The 18,905-nt window shown below is 34.3% G+C and overlaps 1 protein-coding gene across 3 annotated transcripts in view; it reads left to right on the plus strand.

The window, feature by feature from the left end:
* The window catches only part of ZPBP (zona pellucida binding protein), a 189,023-nt gene that overhangs the window by 141,355 nt on the left and 28,763 nt on the right, over positions 1-18,905 (plus strand). For 2 of the 3 annotated variants that reach the window (XM_003797745.2, XM_023517865.1), the window contains one exon: positions 6,693-6,870. In XM_003797745.2, the coding sequence (XP_003797793.1) occupies positions 6,693-6,870 (178 nt within the window). Of the gene's footprint in view, positions 1-6,692; positions 6,871-17,527; positions 17,554-18,905 lie in introns of those variants that run through there. The other variant, XM_023517866.1, reaches the window with a different exon arrangement.

The raw sequence follows: 18,905 nt of genomic DNA on the forward strand, positions 1-18,905 counted from the left end.
GTTTACATAGATGGAACTGGAAAATGTTCTTCTTAGCAAAGTATCACAGGAATGGAAGAAAAAGTATCCAATGTACACAGCCCTTTTATGAAACTAATTTATAGCTCTCAAATGAAAGATACAACTTAATTCTAGCCCAAGAATATGGGGAGGGGGCGGGGAAGGGGAGAGGACTAGGGCAGCTGGGTGGTGGGAGGGTGACCGGAAAGATCACCTATATATCTGTCTAACAAGGGTACAAGTGAACTTTTCTAGAACTAAAATATAAATGTTTTGACACAATGACTATGCAAATGACATGAAATTTATGCGAACCAGCTTAATAAATGATAGCTGTATACATTAATGCAAGCATGGGGTACAGTGTAGTGTTTTCATATACATTTTGAAATACTTTCATCAAGCTAGTTCACATAAATTTCATGTCATTTGCATAGTCATTGTGTCAAAACATTTACATTCTAGTTCTTGAAAAGTTCACTTGTACCCTTGTTAGACAGAAATATAGGTGATCTTTCCGGTCACCCTCCCACCACACAGCCACCCTTCTCCCCTCCTCTTCTCCACCCCCTCCCCATATTCTTGGGCTAGACTTAAGTTGTTTCTTTCATTTGAGAAGTATATATTAGTTTCATAGAAGGGCTGTGTACATTGGATACTTTTTCTTCCATTCCTGTGATACTTTGCTAAGAAGAACAGTTTCCAGTTCCATCCATGTAAACATGAAGGAGGTAAAGTCTCCGTTTTTCTTTAGGGCTGCATAGTATTCCGTGATGTACATATACCACTTTTTATTGATCCATTCGTGGATTGATGGGCACTTGGGCTTCTTCCACGACCTGGCAATTACGAATTGGGCTGCAATAAACATTCTGATATAAACATCTTTATTGTAATGTGATTTTTTTATCTTCTGGGTATATACCTAATAGTGGAATTGTAGGATCCAAGATTGGAAATATATTAGTGGTTTGCTCCATGTATTATGCAGTAGTATTCCATGATTGTGCATGTGTCACTGTTTGTTTAACCATTACCCTTTTGAAGGATATCTGGCTTGATCCCAATTTTTGACGGTTATAATTAAAGCTTCAGTAAACTTTCATGCACCGGTTTTCCTGTAAAATTAACATTTGGGGACATTAATTCTGGGTCATATTATATTTACTTTATAATACCATCAGCAATATGTGAGTAATTCAGTCTCTCCACATCTTTATTGCCATTTGGTGGCATTACCATTATTTATGTTAGCTATTCTAATAGTAGTGTAGCATTTCCCCATTGTATTTTAATTTGCATTTCTTTAGTTAACCATCTTTTCAAATGCTTATTTATTATTACCTGTAAATTTTCTTTGGTGAAATGGTTTTTGTTCATTTTCTAATATATTATTATTTACATTTTCTAATTGTATTATATTGATCTTAGAACACTTCATATAGTCTAGATAACAGTCCTTTTACAAATATGTTATTTGTAAATATTTTCTCCTAAACTGTAGTTATCTCTTCCTTATCTTTAGATGGGTTTTCATTGAGAAAATAGTTTTAATTTTTATGTGATGGAGAGTATAGATTTTCCCTTTTTTTATTGATTGTGCTTTTGGTATCAAATCTAAGAACTTTTGGCATAGTGCTACATCTTAAAGATTTGGCCCATGTTTTTTAAGTTTAACATTTCCCATGAAAAACTATGATCATTTTTGAGTTACCATATTTCGCTATGTATGATGCACACTTTTTTGCCTAAATTTTTGAGGGAAAAATAAGGATATGTTTTATATGTGGGTAGTACTAATTCCATATCTATATAAATTTTTAATTCTTATGTATGCTTATGTATTAATGGTAGAACTCTAGAAAATAATAGCAATATCCTTATGTAAAATAAAATCCTGGAATATGGTAATCATACCCCTCCCTCCAACACTACTCCTTTTCCCAGCTACCACCTCACTGGGCAGGCACTGCAGCTGCAGGAGCCTCCAGCCTTCCCTAGGTTAATCATGCTGACACCACCACACCGCCATGTTGGAAGCAGGCATGCAGCTGACAATAACATGACGGTTAGCATTGGGAGTTTCTTGAAAGGAGGTTCACACAGTGGTGCTTCCTTCTCTTGGGAGAGATGCCAGGTGCAGAGCCAACAACTGCAGAGAAGTTGGAAGCGAGCCCATCTGGCAGGTTAGAGTGGTCCAGGCAACACCTATACTCACCCTCCCACAACTATCCCCTTCCAACCCACCCTCGTTCCCACATCCTCTCATTTCCTGTTCCCATTCATGTCTGTCAGTAAGAACATGGCCACAGTGGGCTTATTTCTAGGGTACTGATGTGAGGGGACAGGGCCAGCCCTGCTTGGTGGTCAATTGCTGCCCTTCCCAGGCTGCCTCATCTCTCAGGCAGCTGGCCCCACTCTGAGGCCCCTGGGACACTGCTCTGAGGAGAAAGCCTTCCTTGATGACACCCCAGTGAAGTATTCGGCATTTACATTTCTATTTAGTGATTAGACCATGGCCTCCTTGAGCCATGCAGACCTTGGTCTCTCAGTAATGTCAGAATAAATGACACCAGTCTTTCTCAAACTTGTAAATTCTGCAAATCAGCTGCAAGACTGTTTAAAATAAGATTCCTGAACCATATCCATGTACAATGAATCAGCTTTCCAGGAGAAAGACTTGGGTATCATTCTGCTAATAAACCCTCCTAGGTGGTTCTTCCTACTGGCAAGTTTGGGAAATTGTACCAGGTTAACATCACAAATTTAACATGCTAACTTTAAATTTGAGCATGGGGTTCAGAGAAGTTCCATGCTCAAGTTTAAAACCTATGGGCTCAGATACCCGTGAGATTTTGTGCCAGGTACCTTTGCAGAGACAAACTTTAGGGGGACTGTGATACTATAGCACTGGGTCTCAGAATCTGAGTCTCCCAGACCCCAGCTCAGGGATCTTCTTCCTTAGAGTATCCCAGGGGCCTCAGAATGGGCCCAGCTGCCTGAGAAATGAGGCAGCCCAGAAGGACAGGGATCCACCATCAGGAGACTGGGCAAGGGATGAGGTGGCCCAGTCCCCTCACTTCAGCTTCCTGGAAATAAGCCTGTTATGGTCATGTGCTCACTGACAGACATGGGTGGGAACATGAAATGAGAGAATATGGGGTTAAGAGTTGGCTAGAAGTAGACAGTTGTGGAGGTTGAGCATTCAGGTTGTCTGGACCACTCCCACCTGCCACCAGGCTCACTCTTGGCTTCCACTCTGCATCTTGCACCTTTTGTGAGAGAAGGAGGCGTCACAGCAAGGCCACTTCTGCCTGCCTTTAAAAAATTAAAACAAAAGATTTCTTTCCTGAATTTTGGATTAAAAAAATGTGCACGCACATTATACAGGGGAGCACATTATACACAGAAAACACGGTAATTTTTATATGGCATGAGATTAGCTAAAGGTTATTTTGTTGTTATTTTATCTGTGGATAGCCAGTTGTTTCAAAATCACTTGGTGAAAATGTGGGGTTTTTTCTCCATTGAATAGATTTTTCTCCTTCATTAAAATACAATTGAACCCATTTGTATGGGTCTATTTTGGAGTCCCCTATTCCTTTCTATTGATCTCTGTGTTGAAGCCTGTCCTGATTTCAGACTATCTTGACCATTGTAGTTAAATATATCCCACTGTAGTCTTATTTTGTCATGATTGTTTTAACTATTTTAGGGTTCTACCTCTTTGTATATATTTTGAATAAGCTTGTATATGTCTACAAAAATCTTTCTGGGATTTTGATAGTGATTATGTTAAACCTATACATAAATTTGGGGAAAACTCACACTTTTACTATACTGATTCCTTTAATCCACAAACAAGATGATATCTTTCTATATCTTCTTATTTTCTTTTATCAGTGTTTTGTAATTTTCAGCTATAGATCCTATACACATTTAAGTAAGTTTGTACCTAAATATTTTCTTTTCTTTCGAAGTGTTTCAGAGTATTGTGTTTTCATATTGGTTTTCAAGGCTTCCTTGTGAGTATATTTAAATGAAATTTTTTATGTTTTGATAGTGTTTCTTGTGAACTTGCTAAATTCAGTTATTCAAGGAATTTTTAAATATGGAAGGTTTTTAACATTCTTTGAGATTTGCTATATTGTCAATCATGTCAGCTTTAAATTGGAACATTTATTTTTTCCTTCCTGTTATCATGTATAAATAGGGGAGTGGGTCTCCCTTTTGGGATCTTTAAGGGTCATTTCATGTTAGCCACAGAAGTTACATTCTGAGAGGCATATGCAATTAAAGATTTTACAGTGCTCACAGGTTCATGAGACAGGAGCATGGTAAGCAGGAGACTATGTGGTAGGGACCACCAAAGAGTAATCTCACCTGAGCCGATGAGGAGCTCAGAGAAGGGGGGCAAGAGGAAAGAAAGCGAGTGAATGAGAGACCTTACGGATAGGTGCCTGAGGTGCCTTACGGCAAGAGGGGCACCTGGGCAGGGATCTGGGGGAAGCTGAACTCCCAGCCAGGCCAGCTATATTGGGTACTCAAAACCTAATCAGGGAGATGTTGAAGTGTCAAGAAAATGATGAAGTATTTAAAATTTACAATGTACTTTCTACTTTTTATGTGTCTTTATTTACTATTTTGGCCTATTGCAATGGATAGAATATTCAGTACTATGTTTAATAAGAATGGTGAGGGCAGACATCCTTCCTTGTTCTCTAGCTCAAGGGGAAGCATTCATCTTTTCATCATGGTGTTTATAGATTATATTAAAAGATCATTTTGACCATGTACGTGAGCATGTAGTTTTGGATTCTGTGTTCCATTTGTGTTCATATCTGTCTTTATGCCAGTATCACACTATTTTATGTACTGTAGCTTTATATAGAGATATGAAATCAAATAGTCTGAGACTTCCAATTTTGTCGTTCTTTGTGAGATTTTTGTGGTTATTAATAGTTCCATGAGATTGCATATGAATTTTAGGATGGGCTTTTCTATTTTAAAACAAAAAATGCCATTAGGATTTTCATAGGGATTACATTAAATCTGTAGATAGTTTTGGGTTGTATGACATAAATTCTGATTCATGAATGTGTGATGTCTTTTCATGTATTTGTATTTTTTAAAATATCCTTCAGTAACATAATTTTTGGAATAATTTTCACCACCTTGGTTAAATTTACTCTTAAGTACTTTATTCTTTTTGATGCTTTTATAGATGAATGATTTTTAAAATTTTCTTTTGGGGTATTTTATTTTTAGTGTATAGAAAAGCAACTATTATGTACGTGCTGATGTTGTACCATTTATTCTAGCTTTTTTCTCTATGAAATCGTAATAGTTTTTCTATATGTAATATCCAGTCATCTGCAAATAGACATAATTTTAACCTTCCTTTTTCTTATTATATTCCTTTTATTTCCCTTTCTTGCCTGATTGCCATGCCCAGCACTCCAGCAGAATTGTGAATAGAAGAGGCAAAATTTCATATCATATTTCTTATAACTCTTTATTTTTGTAAAGTAAGTTGTAATGTATTTCCTTTCAGTTCTGATTTTAGTTTTTAGTTGCATCTTCTTTTTTTTTTTCTTAATTTGGTTAAATGCTTATCATTTTTATTGATTTTTTTTTTCAAAAAGCCAATTCTGGGCAGCACCTGTGGCTCAAAGGAATAGGGCGCTGGCCCCATATGCCAAGGTGGTGGGTTCAAACCCAGCCCCAGCCAAAAACTGCAAGAAAAAAAATAAGTATATATTATATGCTTTTTGCACACAATACAGTGATGTGAGAAATTAGCAAAAAGCCAATTCTTGTTTTGGTTGGTTTTCTGTCTTATGTCCTTGTCCTCTATTTTATTTATCTCTGCTCTCATCTTTTTTATTTTCTTTTTTCTGGTAGATTTAAGTTATTCTTTTTCTAGTTCCTTAATTCTCAAGATAGGTTATTTATTTGAGAGCTTTCTATGTAAATGTTGGCATTTGTAGCTGTAAGTTCCCATACTGTGGCTTCACCACTTCCTATAAGTTTCCCTTGTGATCTCTTCTCTGACTCTTTGGTTGTTTAAGAATGTGCTGTCTAATCCATGTATGGAGGTCTGGTTTTCCTTAGGCCATTAATTACTAGTTAGCTTCCATTGTGATTGAAAAAGATATTTTATGTGATCTCAACCACTTGTATTAATAAATACTTGTTTTGTGGCTGTACACATGGTCTATCTAGAGAATGTTCCCTGCACACTTGAGAGAACAGTATATTCTGGTGCTGTTGGGTGGCATGTTCTGCATGTCTGTCAGGTCCACTTGATCCATAGTGTCGGGGTCTCTGTTTTGTGGAGCATTTCATACTTTAGATGTTTGGATTAGGGGTGCTCAACCTGTGTCTAATTATTTCTTAAGCACTTCATTACCCAGAATTTGTGTTTGACCAACTGAAAAGCAACAGTTTCCCTAGAGTTTAACAGAAAGCACAAAAATCCATTTAAACTGTGAAAATCTTATAAGTAATTGAGTGATAGAACAAAAATCATATATTTATGTTGAATATAATATATTGAAAAACATTTTTATATTATTTATAGAAATTGTCATGGAAGGGATATAATATACAAGATACTTGAACTCTTTATCCATATGCATCTGTGTTACATTTATTTATGGCTAACAAATTTTCAAATTGTTATATTTTAGGCTAAAAATCTCATAGAGAGATTTTTTAATCAACAAGTAGAGGTTCTTGGCAGACGTGCAGAGCCATTGCCTGAAATATACTATATTGAAGGTACTCTCCAAATGGTTTGGATTAATCGCTGCTTTCCAGGTTATGGAATAAATGTCCTGCAACATCCCAAATGTCCTGAGTGCTGTGGTATGTAATGAATATGATTTCTTGTTTTATATTAATGAAAATTCACTTATTTTCATTAAGCCTCAATGAACATCTGTCTCACTTATTTTTACTGTTCTTTATTTGAAGTAGTATATTTAAAAAGACTGAATATGAAGATGAAAAGATAAAGTCAAGTTTAATTTGGGCCATGGTATTAATATAATAGCAAGGAGAGTTCAGGAGCATTAGGAAGTTATCTGAGAGGAAACAAATAATAGTTAGGAATAACTTAGAGTTACTTCCCCTAAAGAGAGCCAAATGATATATCTTTTAGAATCTATTACTGATGAGTTTAGGCTTATATAGTGTGGAGTAAGTATCTTTGTGACTTCCTTTTCCTTCTTGAAATGAGTATTTGAATTATTTTATTACCAGTGTCTTTTCCATTTCCTTCTAGCTCTCTAGGGTCTGACATTCATTCTTCTCCATGCTTATTATAAGCTCTGTAGAGGCTGTTGACTCAGGTTGAGTAGAAGGATTCATCCTTTGCATTTCTGTTATTGAGTTGAGTGGACCATTCAATTTTCAGTCTTAAAATACTTTTTAAAAACTTTGGGTGGCACCTGTGGCTCAGTGAGTAGGGTGCTGGCCCCATATACTGAGGGTGGTGGGTTCAAACCCAGCCCGGCCAAACTGCAACAAAAAAAAATAGCCGGGAATGATGGCAGGCTCCTGTAGTTCCAGTTACTCAGGAGGCTGAGGCAAGAGAATCGCCTAAGCCTAAGAATTAGAAATTGCTGTGAGCTGTGATGTCACAGCACTCTACCGAGGGTAATAAAGTGAGTCTCTAAAAAAAAAAAAAAAAAAAACCAAAATTCTAATATTACTAAATTAGTACCTGTCTTAGTCTTTTTTGTATTGCTATAAAGGAATACCTGAGATTGATTAATATGTTTTTTAAAAAGTAAGGTTGGAATTGAGTCATCATTCTGCATATTAACTCTGAAAAGTTCAAGATTGGACATCAGGTTATGGCCTTAGGCTGTTTCTAGTAGAAGGTGAAGTGAATCAGCGTGTGCAGGGATCACATATATGGTAAGAGAGGAACCAAAAGAGAGGAGGGAAGTCCTAGACTTTTCTTTTTCTTTCTTTCTTTTTTTAGCAACTTTTTGGCTGGGGCTGGGTTTGAACCCGCCACCTCCAGTATATGTGGCTGGCATCCTACTTCTTGAGCCACAGGCACTGCCCGAAGTGCCAGACTTTTAACAACCAGCTGAGAGAGTGAGAACTCACTCATTCCTATGGGAGGGCATTAATCTATTCATGGAGAGCTGCCCTTTTGACACAACCATCTCCCACTAGACCCCATTTCCCAACACGACCACACGTAAGTTAAATTTCAATATGCTTTTTGGAAGGATCCTTGTTACATTCACTCTTTAACAAAACAATATTGTTTTCATTCAGTCTTCTGCAATTGTTCTTTTCTTACTTCTTTCTACAATTTAAGCTAGATTAAAACCCTTTTTATATAATAAGAGTAGTAAATATTCTTTTCCCTTTGCTTTAGTTGATTTAGCTAGATTTTGCTTTATAATTTTTCCTTATTTTCTTTTTGTTTAAATACAGGAATTTTGACAAAACGTACTAAAAAAATATTTTAGGAATTATAATACAAATGCAGTAATTAAAGCACTTTCAAATGCCAACTTTATAACTACTTTAAAATCAGTCGTTTATATACACGCACACATGTACACATATCTAGTAAATCTATCACTATAGAGCACAGATAATGATGAAAAAAGCCTGGAAATACTAAGTAAAGAAATTGAACCTTGTAGTTTAGCTGACTACAGGGTTCATTTATTTATATTTTTTATTCAATAAATACTTAAAATTAAAATTATTTAACATATTTGCATCTCATTAATTATAATAATTTTGAAATTATTAAACATCTCTTTCAAGTGAAATCATAGTTTTGAATCTTTGAGAATTTCAAATAATTTTACCATTAATTTTTTTTTCATATTTGTAAAAGTTTGGGTAATAACACAATTGCAAAGTTCTCTAATTTTAGCATGAAATACTTAGAATATTCAGGTTTGATGAAGTTCATTGAGTAATTGTTTTATTCCTGTCAACAGAACTTATAAGAACACAAGAGAACTTATACATAAAATCCCAAAATTTGTTTTCTGCCTCTGAAATACTATTTTATTTCCCCAAATATATGGTCTCTGTCCACAGAGTTTAGATATATATAAGACGTGTCCATGAAACAATTAGGAAATAAGAGACTGCTAAACTGCCTGAATGAGTAGGAAAGGAACATTCTATAAAGAAAACTGAGTTAGAAATAGGATAGTTCATAGAGGTTTAATGTAGTTGAGATAAAAGCTTTGAAGGCTACCCAGACAGTAGGTACTTTCTAAGCAAGAGCATGGGTGAATATCAAGTTTCAGGATGGAATTTTAGTTAAATAAAATTTATATTTTTTATATCATAGACTGATTATCATTCCTTAATAAACTTATAAGCTAGTGATCCACTAAATTTCATTTTGTACCATTTTACAATAAATATTTTAATTTTTTATTTTTTTATTGTACATATTTATGAAATACATTTGAAATTTTTCATGCATAGAATGTATAAACAAGTCAGAGTAGTTTAGCACTGGAGAATTTATAATTTTTATTAATATTTTAATTTAGAATAATCTTAGTGCTATTACCATCTTTGTAGGCTATTAAGTGAGACTGAATTCCCTTTTGTGAAGAGAGCTAATTAAATTCAGTGTGACATTTGGCTTCCAACTACATAGAGGAAATTTATCTGTATTACAGAAGGCCATCGCTATAATTTTAACAGTGTAGTCTACTCAAAATGATATTTAAATCATTCTTCAAATTGAAAAACAATATAAAATACTATTTTAATTATTCTGTATTTTAAAATGTAATACTAGTTACAAGTCAAAATTTAACATACTAAATGAACTTTAAGTTTATTCAAGTGTGAAACACAATTCTAGGTAGAAGATCATACAACTAACATGATATTTTATAAAATGACTTATTTCCAGAATGAAGAGACACCACACACTACAAAGTAGATTGAGAAAAGGCATTATTATTATTCTGTTACACAAGGGAAGTTTATTTGCCTTCTTGGTAATAGGTTAGGTGGACCCTGGATTTGTTCTTTTTCTTTGGATGTCTTTCTTTACTCATTTGAAATGGCAGACAAAGATGCTTTATTATAAATTAGTGGAGACTTAACATTTGTACCTCTATTATTTTTCCTTTCCCTAATTCATTTAGCATTTTAAAATTAATATCTAATGTAAAAATCTCAGTAACTTTATGTTTAGCTTACTATATACATCATTTTGTCAATCATTTTGACATTAGAGAAAGTTTTAATTGTGAATTATAGATATTTCATAATTTCACAAATTCTAAAGATACTATAACTTAAGGCAAGATAAATATTAAATTGTTTCTGATAGAATTTTGTTAAAACACAGATTCTGAAATGTTTTACTTTGCAATTTCTATAATTTCTAATATTCTAGGAAACTTTGTATATCTTATATATTCATCTTTACCCATTTTATGACCATTAATTTAAAAAAGACACTTATAGATGAAACAACATCCTTTGGACACAAACATCCCATTCTCCCTTCCTTTTTTTCTCTTTTTAAACTATGGCAGTGGTCTTAAAACTTTTAAGTGTATCATAATTCCTTGAAGATTTTCTCAAAACTATATTCAGTGTGCATGAGTCAGACGTCAACATTTATAATAAGCTGCCTAGGGGCTTCCAATGCACATTAAATTCTGAGACTCCTGAGTGTTAGAGTTCACAAGATAATGCTTACACAGAATGTCTGAATATTTGTATTGATAAGAAAGTACAATGCCTGTCCTCTATTGAGCCAGCAGGATATTTGCCATCTATTATTGTGAATTGAATATGCTCAATAATAGTTAACACATTTTTTTTCTATCATTTTCTTTATGAAAAAGATGAGCTATTGCTCATTCAAGCCTTTAGGGAATCACATGAAAAATTCAGCAGGAAGTCCTTTTATAATGACACAGTATCTTTATCAGTGGTCAGAAATGATTAGGTTATAGGTTCAAGTATTTATTCACCCTTTGATGGTTTTATAAATAAAATATACTTTTATACTTTATATTTTAATTCAGGGAAAGTGAATTGTTTAGTAGACACAAAAGTTTTCAATATGGTCTTTTAGACTCTGTAAATATCTCCCACTCAGGCACGGAAACCTGAACCATTGTTTTAATTTTATACCAGTGGATAAGAAACACAATTTTCTTCTCTGGCATTCTTTTCACTTCATATATTTAAATAATTCTATTATCAACATAAAATAAGATGCATCTCCTCTTTAGACCCACAAAGGCATGGTTCTTATTTTGGATCACTATATTTTTGAGAATGCTATAAATAATTAAAAAATCATCCTATGGATTAGCAGTATGGATTGCCCAGGTTTTCTTTAAAAATATAAATTTAGTTCCAGTAAAAGCAGGCCATGTAATTAGGACAATTCATCTGATTAAAACTGAATGAAGATGTCTTAAATATGTTGGAGAATTAACAATATCACAAAGATTTACTCAGTCAAAATTTTTTAAAAAAGGCTGCTTCTGGCTATGGTGAAGGTAGCTTAGAGCAGACAAAAGCTCTCATTAGAAAACTAGAAGAGTCACATAAAAAATAAAAATTATGTATTCTATTGAAGACATTGGTGAACTGTAAGGGCATCAGAATTCAAGGGGCAGTAATCTTGGATAGAAGGAAATTGTGGAAATGAATGATGGATGCCTAAAGGCAATAAGGTGACATGTTTATATGCTGAAATGAAACAACAGCCAACTTACAATGCTATACCCAATGGAAATATCCATATACATGACAGCAAATAACACCTCTAGAGAGTGTATGAGAGAGTTGTCATAGGCAGAGCCATACCTCAAAAAGTACTAAAGGAATTTTTCAGGTACTTAGAAATGATCCTAGATAAACATAGTCACAAAAGAAGGGATAATGAACAATAGAAAGGAAAAGCATACAGATACACGTGTATATAAATGAGTATTGGATACTGAGAAGTCCAAGATCAAGGCACTGGCAGATGTGATGTCTAGTGAGGGGTCTCTTCCTCGTGCATAGACCGTGGTCATCTCAGTACAGCCTTACATGGTGGAAAGGGTGAGGCGGCTTTCTGAGATCTCTTTTACAAGGGCACTGATCTCACGCATGAGGGCTCTGTTTTCATGACTTAATCACCACCCAAAGTCCCTGTCTCCAATACTTTATCACCTTGGGGTTGAGATTTCAGCATAGGAATTTTTAGGGGACACAGATGTTGTGTTCATTGCACCTATGTCCCTTTAGTTTTTCCCCTCTTCAGTCCTTAGTCCCCATTCCTTCCAACCATACTTCTAAATTTCAAATGTAATCATCTTATTTCTTTGCTGTAAATCTTCTATAATGAAACCCTGGCTTCTTGTGAGATAATTTCTCCTTTCAGCAACTCATAAATACTTTTATTATTATAACACTGATGTCATCATTTTATATATCAACCATATATATATATATATACTTTTATTATAACACTGATGTCATCATTATCTATATCAACCAGAAATAGAATTTAGAAATATGTGGCATACTTACTATGTGTCAGCATGGGGGGGCACATTGAGTCCACGGAAGAAGTTGCTGCTTTGGTCTTTACATTTTAGCTGGTCAAACTATTTATAAACAAACAGATTAGTGAACAAAGCAATTAAACGTGGTTATATGCACAGTGAAGAACATTACACAGGATATAAGATATACTAGTGTATCAGTCAGGGTTTAAACAGAAAAGAGTAGCCCCAGTCACTAGTATTGTGAATAGAGTTTAATGAGGGTCCTATTAGCAGAGGGTAGGCAGGGCTAAGGGGATCAACAGGGATGTTGAGCTATCTATGACTACAAAATTATGAAGCAGTCACCATTCCTAGGTTTGAAAGGAGCAAACTGAGGAACGAATGACACAGCAGCCTTGTGAGAGCTGGAGTGGGAGCATGTGGGGCTCAGCCACTGCCAGGAAATTGGCCAGGAGGCAGAGGGGAAGAAATGCCATACCCCACACTCTTTTTATATTTCTGTTTTTAAAGATGAGCTCTTCCAAAGTTGCTCAACCTGGTGTCCAGCTCCTGAGCCCTACAGATCCTCCTGTCTCCTGCTTCACCTGCTTCAGCCCCCTGCTCCCACTGGCTGGTGCTACAGATGAATGCCACTGCCCTCAGCTTGCCCTGCAGTCCTCTGATGCAGCCTCCCTTTGGCCAAACGCAGAGGAAAGGAGCTTGGGTGATGGAACCTAAAGAAGTTATCTTCTAGAGATAATAGGGCAGAAAACTGAGTGTGTGGGTTCAAATGGAAACTAGTCACTATGCAGAGTAACATGGCTGAGGTTGGGGACTACATTAATTGTATTGTCAAAGAAGATTTCACTCAGAAGCAGTCAAAACACACAATAGCAGTACGCAGGCATGTTTAAGAATTGAATACTGGATGTGACAATGGAGAAAATAAATAGATTTAGTATGTTTTGGAGGCACAATTAAGAAAAATTTTTCATGACTGATAAAAGCAGATGGAAGAAAGGAAAGAATCAAGTGTGAGTCTTAGATTTAGGCTTGAATAAATGATGTATTTTGAGGTACTTATTTTGTATAGAGGCAAAGTTAATAGTCTAATTTTATTTCATATAGAATACTCACTCTCAGTTGTCTGTACTGTTTATTGAAAAAAAATCATTTATCCAATACTACATTTAATTATCTATTCAGTTAGATGTTTCTATGGTTATTCTCCACCCCATACCAGTTGTATAGTATTTTTAATTAATTCTAATCTCTGATAAGATACATCCTTATCTATTATGAGGACCTTTCCTCTTCATTCAGATTTTTTAATCATTTTCTCAATTTTTATAAAAATGACTATCGGATTTTGGTTGTGACTTCATTGAATCTGTAAATCTATTTGGAACAATTGACATCTTAATGATATTGGGTCTTCAAATTCATGAATGTGGTGTGAGTGTGTTCCACATGTGTATTTGTGCATCTTCGTTTACATTTATCCCAATTAAAATACTGTAATTGTTCTTATAGAGGTATTAAAGATATTTTACTTAAATTTATATATATGTGCTTGATATTCTTTAAATTTTCATTTTTAATTAATTTTAGACCACAGTTAATTTGAAATATAGTATGGAGTATTTTTGTATACCCTTCATCAAGGTTATACCAATGTTAACAGTTTAATAATCTTAGTATTATTACCAAGCTAGAATATTAACATTAATGCAGTACTAATAATTAGTCTATAAAACTTATTCAGAGTTTGCCAAATTATCACTAATATTCTTTTGGGGTGCCCCAAACCAATACAAGATATTACATTCATTTTACATTACCCTTGTCTTCCCCAGTCTGTGCCAGTTTATCAGGCTGTCTTTTCGTGACCTGGACAGTTCTGAAGAGACCGGTTTTGGGTTGTACCTGATGTTTTCTCATGAGTATATACATTTTTGGAAAGAATACCTCAAAAGTGCTGAAGTGTCCTCACTTCATATGAAGTGAATCATATCAGGAGGTACACGTTACCTGGTAATAAATGTCTTCTTATTTCCGATGTCAGCTTTGATCTCTTAGTTAAGCTTTATTTGCCAAGTTTCTCCATTGTCAGGTTACTATTTTATCTCTTTGTTTTAATTAGTGTCTTGTTGGAAAATACTTTCAATCTGTGGAAACATATTCGTATTTATCACACATTGTCCGCTGCATGGGCAGTGTTTAGCCTGCAGTGACGAAGCAGTTTTAGTCTCCAGTGATGAGTCCTGTCTGGGACAAGTCTGTGTTGTTTGCTTAATGGCAGTTTTCTGTATTCCTCATTCTGCATGTATTGATTGTATTCTATAGAGAGCTATCGTCTCTCTGATTGGTCATTTATTTTTCATTATGCACTTACGAATATTTACTATATTTTTTATTATAAACCATTACCATCATTATTGATTGTTACTCAAATTATCTAAGATTTTACTATTGTAATATCTTTAAAGTAATATTCTGTATTCATTCAATGTCCCCTCATTATTTTTTGAGCTCTTCCCTTATCTTTTGGCATCATGAAATGTTCTAGGCCTGTCTTCTGATTATTCTGCTCAAATTCTATCATGAGCCATGTCACCAAGGAACTCTACTTCCTTTTTTTATATTGGTAAAACATATATTACATAAAATATACAGTTTTAACCATTTTTAAGTATAAAATTCAACTGTGGTAAGTACATACACAATATGATGGCAACCATTACCACTATCCATTTAAGAAACTTTTTGCATCCCAAACACAAATTCTCTATCAGTTAACCAATAGCTTTCCATTTCCCATCCTGTCAGCTTCTGCATATAGTAATCTATATTCTGCTTGCAATGTCTATGAATTGTTTACGTTAGGTACTTTCCTTAAGGGAATCACTTAGTATTTGTCCTTTTGTATCTGCCTTATTTCTTTTAAATAAGATTGGACATCTGGTTATGGTTCTTCCATGTAATAATGTATATATGATTAGAATTCGTTTTTAAGGTTGAATAGTCCATTATAGGCATATACTACAATTTGTTTTATCTATTTATCTAATAATGGACATTTGTGTTGTTTCTATCTTTTGGCAGTTGTGAACAGTGCTATTATGAGCATTGGTATTCAGTTATCTGCCTGAGTTCTTGCTTTCAGATCTTCATACATGTAAAATACCTATTATATATATGGAATTCTCTGAGAGGCCAACTGTTTGCTACAATGGTGGCATCATTTTATATTACCACTAGCAATACATAAGCCTTCTGATTCTTTCCTGTCCTCACCAGTGCTTCTTATTTTTTTTGTCTTTTTACATTAGCTAAATTTGTGAATATGAAATTTTTACTTATTGTGGTCTTGGTTTGTATTTTTCTAGTGACTCATTGATGTTGAGCATCTTTTCATATTTTCATCAGCTGTTTGAATGTCTTCTTGGGAGAAATGTCTAGTCAAGTCCTTTACCCAACTTTAATTTAGGTTGTCTTTTTTTATTGTCAAGTTCTAAGGATTCTTTATGTATTCTAGGTATTAATCATCATAAGGTATGGTATGATATGTACATATTTCCCTCATTCTGTGAGTTGTACTTTTAACCTTCTTATAACAAAATTATAAATTTTGTTGAAGTCCTTGATTTTCTTTTGTTGACTGTGTTTTTGGTGTTATATCCAGGAAGTTGCTGCTGTAGATAGGAATGTCATTTCTGCAAGGTGTGTTCTAGTTTTCATGGGAAGGTTTGTGTGTGTTTGTGTATGTGTTTCATTTAGTATGGCTCTTTAGTAACAACATCTTTCATTATATTCGTAACGTCTAAAAATACAGAAATGATATTGAAAGAAAGTACACACATATTGCCCATTAAAAATAAAAGTCATATCCTGTTTCATCCTCATATCCTTTTTAAGATTTAAAGCAATTTTACCAGGCCTAAAGCCTCCTATGAAGGCCTCAACAGTCCCATTGTCTTCCTCACTCCCCTTATATATCTATTATCATAGATTGGGGTTTTTTTTAACCCTAATTCAAGATTTTGTACTTTTAACACATATTCAGATAATCAACAATGACATGGTAACCACTAAATTAATGATATTTTACTTTAAGTAACTTCTGTACTTTGCTTTATTTTGGCCCAACATTGACATACAATTATCTACACAGTTGAAATTATGTATTTTAAATGGCTTTGAACTGTTTATACCCATGAAACCATCACAGTGCTCAAGAAAAGTTCAATACCCTGTATTTTTCTATGCCCTTTTGTAATCCATCCTTCCATAATACATACTTCCGGGCAAACACTGATATGCTTTGTGTCACTACAGTTGCATTATTTTCTATAAATGGAGTAATACAATATGTATACTCTTTGAATTTTTTCACTCATCATAGTTTCACCAGCCAGCACGAAGAGTAAATAAGCCAGAGAGGGAATGGTGGGGAATGAGAAAATAAGACACACAAGAGACAAAGATCACACAGAGATAAAAGTGATGGGGCCGGGAGGTCTGGCAGAGCTGATGGTGCAGCCAGCACTGAACCATGTAAACAGCTTTATTTATATAGTGTCTAAACTAGGTTGCTATACTAACAATGTTGCAAATGATCAGGGACAGCAAGTGGGACTATTTTCATTTTACAAGGTTGAGGGGCAGTCATAGTACGTGGGGTAAAGATTAACTTAGGGAGAGAAGGCTATGTGCTTTTTGGCAATAGATAGGAAAGTATACAGGCACAGGGAGCAAGGAGAAAGAGCTATTGTTTGAGGAAGAGAGGAGAAGCAGTTTGTGGGTCGTTCCTTGAACATACCTCTTAGGCTGTGGGGGTCTTACCACCTCACAATCTGCACTCCACATCATAGTGATTTTGAGATTTATCCATATTGTTGCATGTATTGATAGTTTGTGCCTCTTTATTGCTGAGTAGTATTCCAATTGTATGGATATACCACCTTTTGTTTATCCATTCATCTGATGATGGACATTTGGGTTGTTTCCAGTTTTAGGCCATTACAAATAGAGCTGCTATGAACATTCGTGTACAAGTCTTTGTGTGGACATGTTTTCAGTTCTTCCTGGAAAATACCTATGACTGTGATTGCTGGGTCATACGGTAAGTGTATGTTTAACTTGATAAAAAGAAAAGCCAAATTGTTTTCTAAAGTGGCTGTATAATTTCATGTTCTACCAGCAATGCTTGGGTGTTCCATTTGCTCTAAATCTTTTCCAAAGCATGGTATGGTCAGTCTTTTGTGTTGTGCTATCTCCTTGTGGTTTTAATTTTCATAAATATTTTGAGCATCTTTTCAAGTTCCAAAGGGCTATTGGTATGTCTTTTGCCCTTTGTTCAAATATCTTTTCTATTTTTTAAATGAATTGTCTTATAATTTTTGACTTGTAAAAGTCCTTAATGTAGTATGGGACAAAAGTCCTTTTCTGCTATACATTCATATGTGTTATGAATATTTTCTCCCAGATTGTTGCCTGCTTTTTTGTTTTCAAAGAAAAAAGTTCAAGAGGTCCATTTTATCAATTTTTAATTATGTAGTTAGTGTGTTTGTATACTAATGAACCTCATCCAACTCTAAGGTCACAAAGATTTTCTCCTATGTTTTTGAATAGTAATATTTTGGATTATCCATAGGTCTATGAGCCCTTTTGAGTTTATTTTTCTGTTTAGTGTGAGGTAAGGCTTGTTTATCATTTTTCACTGTAAAGATACCATATCCTTATGATCCAACACCATTTGTTAAAGAAACTTTTCTTCCTCCATTAAAATGGTTTGTTACCTCTGTCAAAAATTCAACTGACCATATTTGTGTGGGCTTAATTTTGCTCCATTCATCTGTATGTCTGTTGTTGCACAAATACTGAAATGTCTTAATTACTGTAGCTTTGCAGTGACTAAGGAAATCACATAGGGTAATCCTTTACCTTTATTCTTTATTTTAAAAATTGCTTTAGTGATTTTCTGTCCTTGGAATTACTGTACACATTTTAAAATTAGCATGTAAATTTCTACAAACAAATCTACTGTAATTTGACTTGATTTCATTGAATCTAGAGACAAAATAAATCTGTCATTCCAATCATAGTCTTATAAAGAGTAAACATGTTGAGAGTCTACATTTGTGTAAATCCTTTTTAAATTTTTCTCTGAGATATTTTAGAGTTCTAGCAAATCTCTTTCTTAGACTAATATGGATATTATGTTTTATTTTTTCCCTTATAAGTGGAATTATTCTAATGATTTAATTTTGCAGTTAGTGTGTAAGTATCAATGATTTTTAACATTAATCTTGGTCCTCTGACTCTGCTTAATTCACTAATTAGGTCTTATAATCACTTGTCGGCTCTTTTTATGTAAATATGTCATCT

Source organism: Otolemur garnettii, unplaced genomic scaffold (genome assembly GCF_000181295.1).
Source record: "Otolemur garnettii isolate 467f Iridium unplaced genomic scaffold, OtoGar3 scaffold00123, whole genome shotgun sequence".
In the NCBI taxonomy this organism is placed as follows: Eukaryota; Metazoa; Chordata; class Mammalia; order Primates; family Galagidae; genus Otolemur; species Otolemur garnettii.